Source organism: Gregarina niphandrodes (genome assembly GCF_000223845.1).
Source record: "Gregarina niphandrodes unplaced genomic scaffold scaffold00087, whole genome shotgun sequence".
Classification (NCBI taxonomy): Eukaryota; Apicomplexa; class Conoidasida; order Eugregarinorida; family Gregarinidae; genus Gregarina; species Gregarina niphandrodes.
The window spans coordinates 9,201-12,508 of record NW_011645852.1 but is presented as its reverse complement, the minus strand read 5'-3'; the positions used below and the strand labels follow the sequence as shown (position 1 = coordinate 12,508).

Here is a 3,308-nt window from a genome sequence, read left to right as displayed (position 1 = left end):
GTTCCCCTCTCCGAGCGCGACTTGCTGTATCCGTGCATGAAGGCCTTACCAGAAGTGGCCCGGATGCTGTCTCGCCGCTTCGCGAAGTCACCCGCCTTGTACCTAAACGCGAGACGCAGGGTTGGAGGACTCCGTCGCCCCTGTTGCCGCTGTTAGCGAGGCCGCCGAGACCCCCAAGACAGTTGATCCAGAGGAGACTACGCCCAAGTCACGCAAGCGACGTAACCCTGAGCCTACGTCGGAGCTACAGCAGGTCACCTGTAACTCGTTCTCTTGGGCGAGTTCAATCTAATGACACATGAAATCTTGTACCGGATCCGGGTCATATACGTGGCGAGAAAGGTAATCCGCTGTATAATTTTCAGACCCCTTCCGATACCGTATCTCGAGATCATATTCACTTAACAAGACAGCCCAGCGAGCGAGTTTACCATTCTTTGCGTCCATTAACCATTTAAGACTTTGATGGTCCGGTAGTACTGTAACACATCGTGATTTAATATGGTAGTCCAGTTTTTGTCAACAATAAATGATTGCAAATGCTTCTTTCTCTCGGATAGGCCAATTTTGTTCGGTGGTATTTAACTTACGACTAATATAATGAACTGGTAACCATTCATTGGCTCGAGAAAGTTTCAATACGCCTCCGATCGCATAACTTGAAGCATCTACTTCCAACAGATATTTATCGGCGTCCAACGGCTGTGCTAAAACAGCATCGATTACAAGTTCTTTAAGTCTGTTTAACGCATCTTCACATCGTGACGTCCATTTGATCGTGACTATCTTCTTCGTTCTATTAGGTGTACCTTTTAATAGATCGGTAATTGGTGCCGCTATCTCAGAGTAGTTCGGAATAAAAGCTTGTAAGAATCCGGTCATGCCAAGGAGGGAACGAATTCCTTGTGTCGTGGTTGGGGCTTGAAGGCGTTGAATTGCTTCAATCTTCTTGGGATTAGGACGGATAGTTCCTTCCTCGATTATGTGACCCAGGTACAACAGCGTAGTTGGCAGGAATTGACATTTTTCCAAATTGATGGTATAACCAGCTCTCAGCAGCCTCTCGAAAACTTCATCAACTAATTGGAGCAGTTCTTGCAAAGTTGGGGCATGAATCAGTATATCATCCAAATAAACCAGAACTCCTGAATAACGTAAATCATCTAGTAAGAAATTCATGCTTCGTTGAAATGTGGCCGGCGCGTTTGTTAACCCGAAAGGCATGACCTTAAATTCATATAGACCAGTAGAAGTGCGAAACGCGGTGTATTGGATAGAGTTATCCGCCATCGGTATTTGCCAGCATCCACCGCGTAAATCTAGAGCCACAAAAAACTTTGAATCCTTAAGGGAACGAATAAGTTCAGAAAGTTTCGGAAGTGGATACTTGTCGGTTATGGTAAACTTGTTTAAGGGACGGTAATCTATACACATACGCCAGTCTCCGTTTTTTTTAGAATCATGACGATCTCTGAAGCATACGGGCTAGCAGAAGGACGAATTACTTCATCTGTAAGTATTTTGTTTACTTCTGTCAAGATTACCTTATCTTGGTCGGTGGTACGGGGTCTCGGCCTGCTGACGATGGGACGAGTTGTAGTCAAGGTCTAATGATGCAGGAGCTAGCTAAATTAATTGGTAGTGATCTTGTAGCCCAGAAGGAAATAGCCCAGTCCGATACGATTCGAGGCCCTTAAGCGGGGATGTTGATCTTGGGCTAGTGGGACTGCCCCTCGTGGACGTATCCCCGATTAGCACAATAGTGCCATTACTGCCGGTGTCGTCAGAACAGTGATCCAAATCATTCTGAGTAAGCGGGGTTCTTGTTTGACTTAAAGGAAGGCCCACCTGTTCGAGAAGGTCTTCGCGTGATGAAGGAAGATTTGCATTCTCAAATTCTTGTAACCAGAAGTCCACTTGTTCGGGGGTAGAAGGACTGTTGATCTTCCTTAAATGGGTAAGATGTCTCGTCTGTACATTGCCAGATTTGAAATCTTTAACTCGAGCGCTGTAACCTAGATCACTCACGGAGGCTACTCGCTGTGGAAGACTCCAAATCTTGGGGCTGACTTGTCTAAAATCTTTTGTGATCACCAAATCGCCTTCCTCAATTTGTTTATGACTCCTCTTTCTATTCTGAGATGCTGCGTGACGTATTGCTTGATCCTCCATGCAGGTTATATCATTATCTCGTCCACTATTGAACCACTCCATCCTCTCAGCATTTGAATCATAGATTAAATCGTATATTTCTCTCTCTCGTGGGGTAGCCACAGGTACACCGAAAAGCCAGTGTCCGGGTGTATCTTCTAACAACGTATGATAGCTCGTTCGATACAGGAATAGTGTTAGAGAAAGGCCTTCCTCTGGGTCTAACATCTCGTTTTGCGGTATACGTTGATGATGTTTCCTAAGGTGCCTGTGAAACGATTCGACACCCGTCAGAGATCGGGCGGTTGCGTGATGCTTTTCGTAATGAGCCAGTGGAATGGATCGATGGATAGTCATCCTCCGTTTTGTCTCCTTCTTATGATTTATTTTATTACGAAGGGTAGAATTAGAACCTTGATCCTGGAAGGCACAGCTTGCCTGGGTAAGACTACAGAGACTGGCTGAAGAAGGATTTTCAGTTATCGTCGGTGACTACGCGGAAGATTGCGTGCAGCACAACGTATTTCGAGATAAGAATCTCGATAATGTACTGGAATTAGCCTACATCTTATTTCAGTTTAGTAAACTGAAACCTAACACACTGCATGACAGAGGACCGTTGAGTTCTTCAGCATATAGGATGGTTCACGACAGGATTTCGAGGTCTTGTTTGCCCGGCTGCCTGCTCAGTTGTGGAACACATTCCGTCAATTAAACATTTTCATGGTGGTTGAGCACGATATTAAGGGGGGCCTACAGAGAATGATCCTTCGGAACAATGGAATTGACGTGGTGAGTGAGGAGTATATCGATGTTCAGAATATGGATTAATGCCCTATGCGAGGAAATCAGAACAACCTTACGCAATGATCTAAGTGGTGAGGGCCGACCCGGGCTCCGCCCCGGCCGGAGTCAATGGGCTCACGTGCCCCACCTGGTCTATGCCCATGCACGTCACCCAGGTTACGCATACGCAGGTGACCGTCGAACGCTACCACGGTGGGGGGCGCGCTTGCGCTTGCACCGTGCACAACCGGCGGAACTGATACGATACCGCCGGCGAGGTCCACCTGGTTCTGCGGGGAAGCGGGCTTCTCCTCCGTTCCTGCCCGTTCCTCCAACCTCGGCTTCTTGGCCGCCTTCTCCTCCTTGGCTCC

At 47.1% G+C, this 3,308-nt stretch overlaps 2 protein-coding genes across 2 annotated transcripts; both read right to left on the bottom strand.

Moving 5' to 3' along the window:
* Positions 1 to 288: 288 nt before the first annotated feature.
* Positions 289 to 454, bottom strand: GNI_193340 (hypothetical protein; the record flags this gene model as incomplete). The annotated part of the gene is made up of 2 exons (XM_011135382.1): positions 289 to 400; positions 432 to 454. The coding sequence occupies 2 exons, from the start codon at positions 452 to 454 to the stop codon at positions 289 to 291; spliced, it is 135 nt and encodes a 44-aa protein (XP_011133684.1).
* A 65-nt stretch (positions 455 to 519) lies between these two features.
* On the bottom strand, positions 520 to 1,485 carry GNI_193330 (putative enzymatic polyprotein; the record flags this gene model as incomplete). The annotated part of the gene is made up of 1 exon (XM_011135381.1): positions 520 to 1,485. A coding segment is annotated over one exon (966 nt), but the record flags the coding sequence as incomplete, so codon positions are not given.
* Positions 1,486 to 3,308: the final 1,823 nt, after the last annotated feature.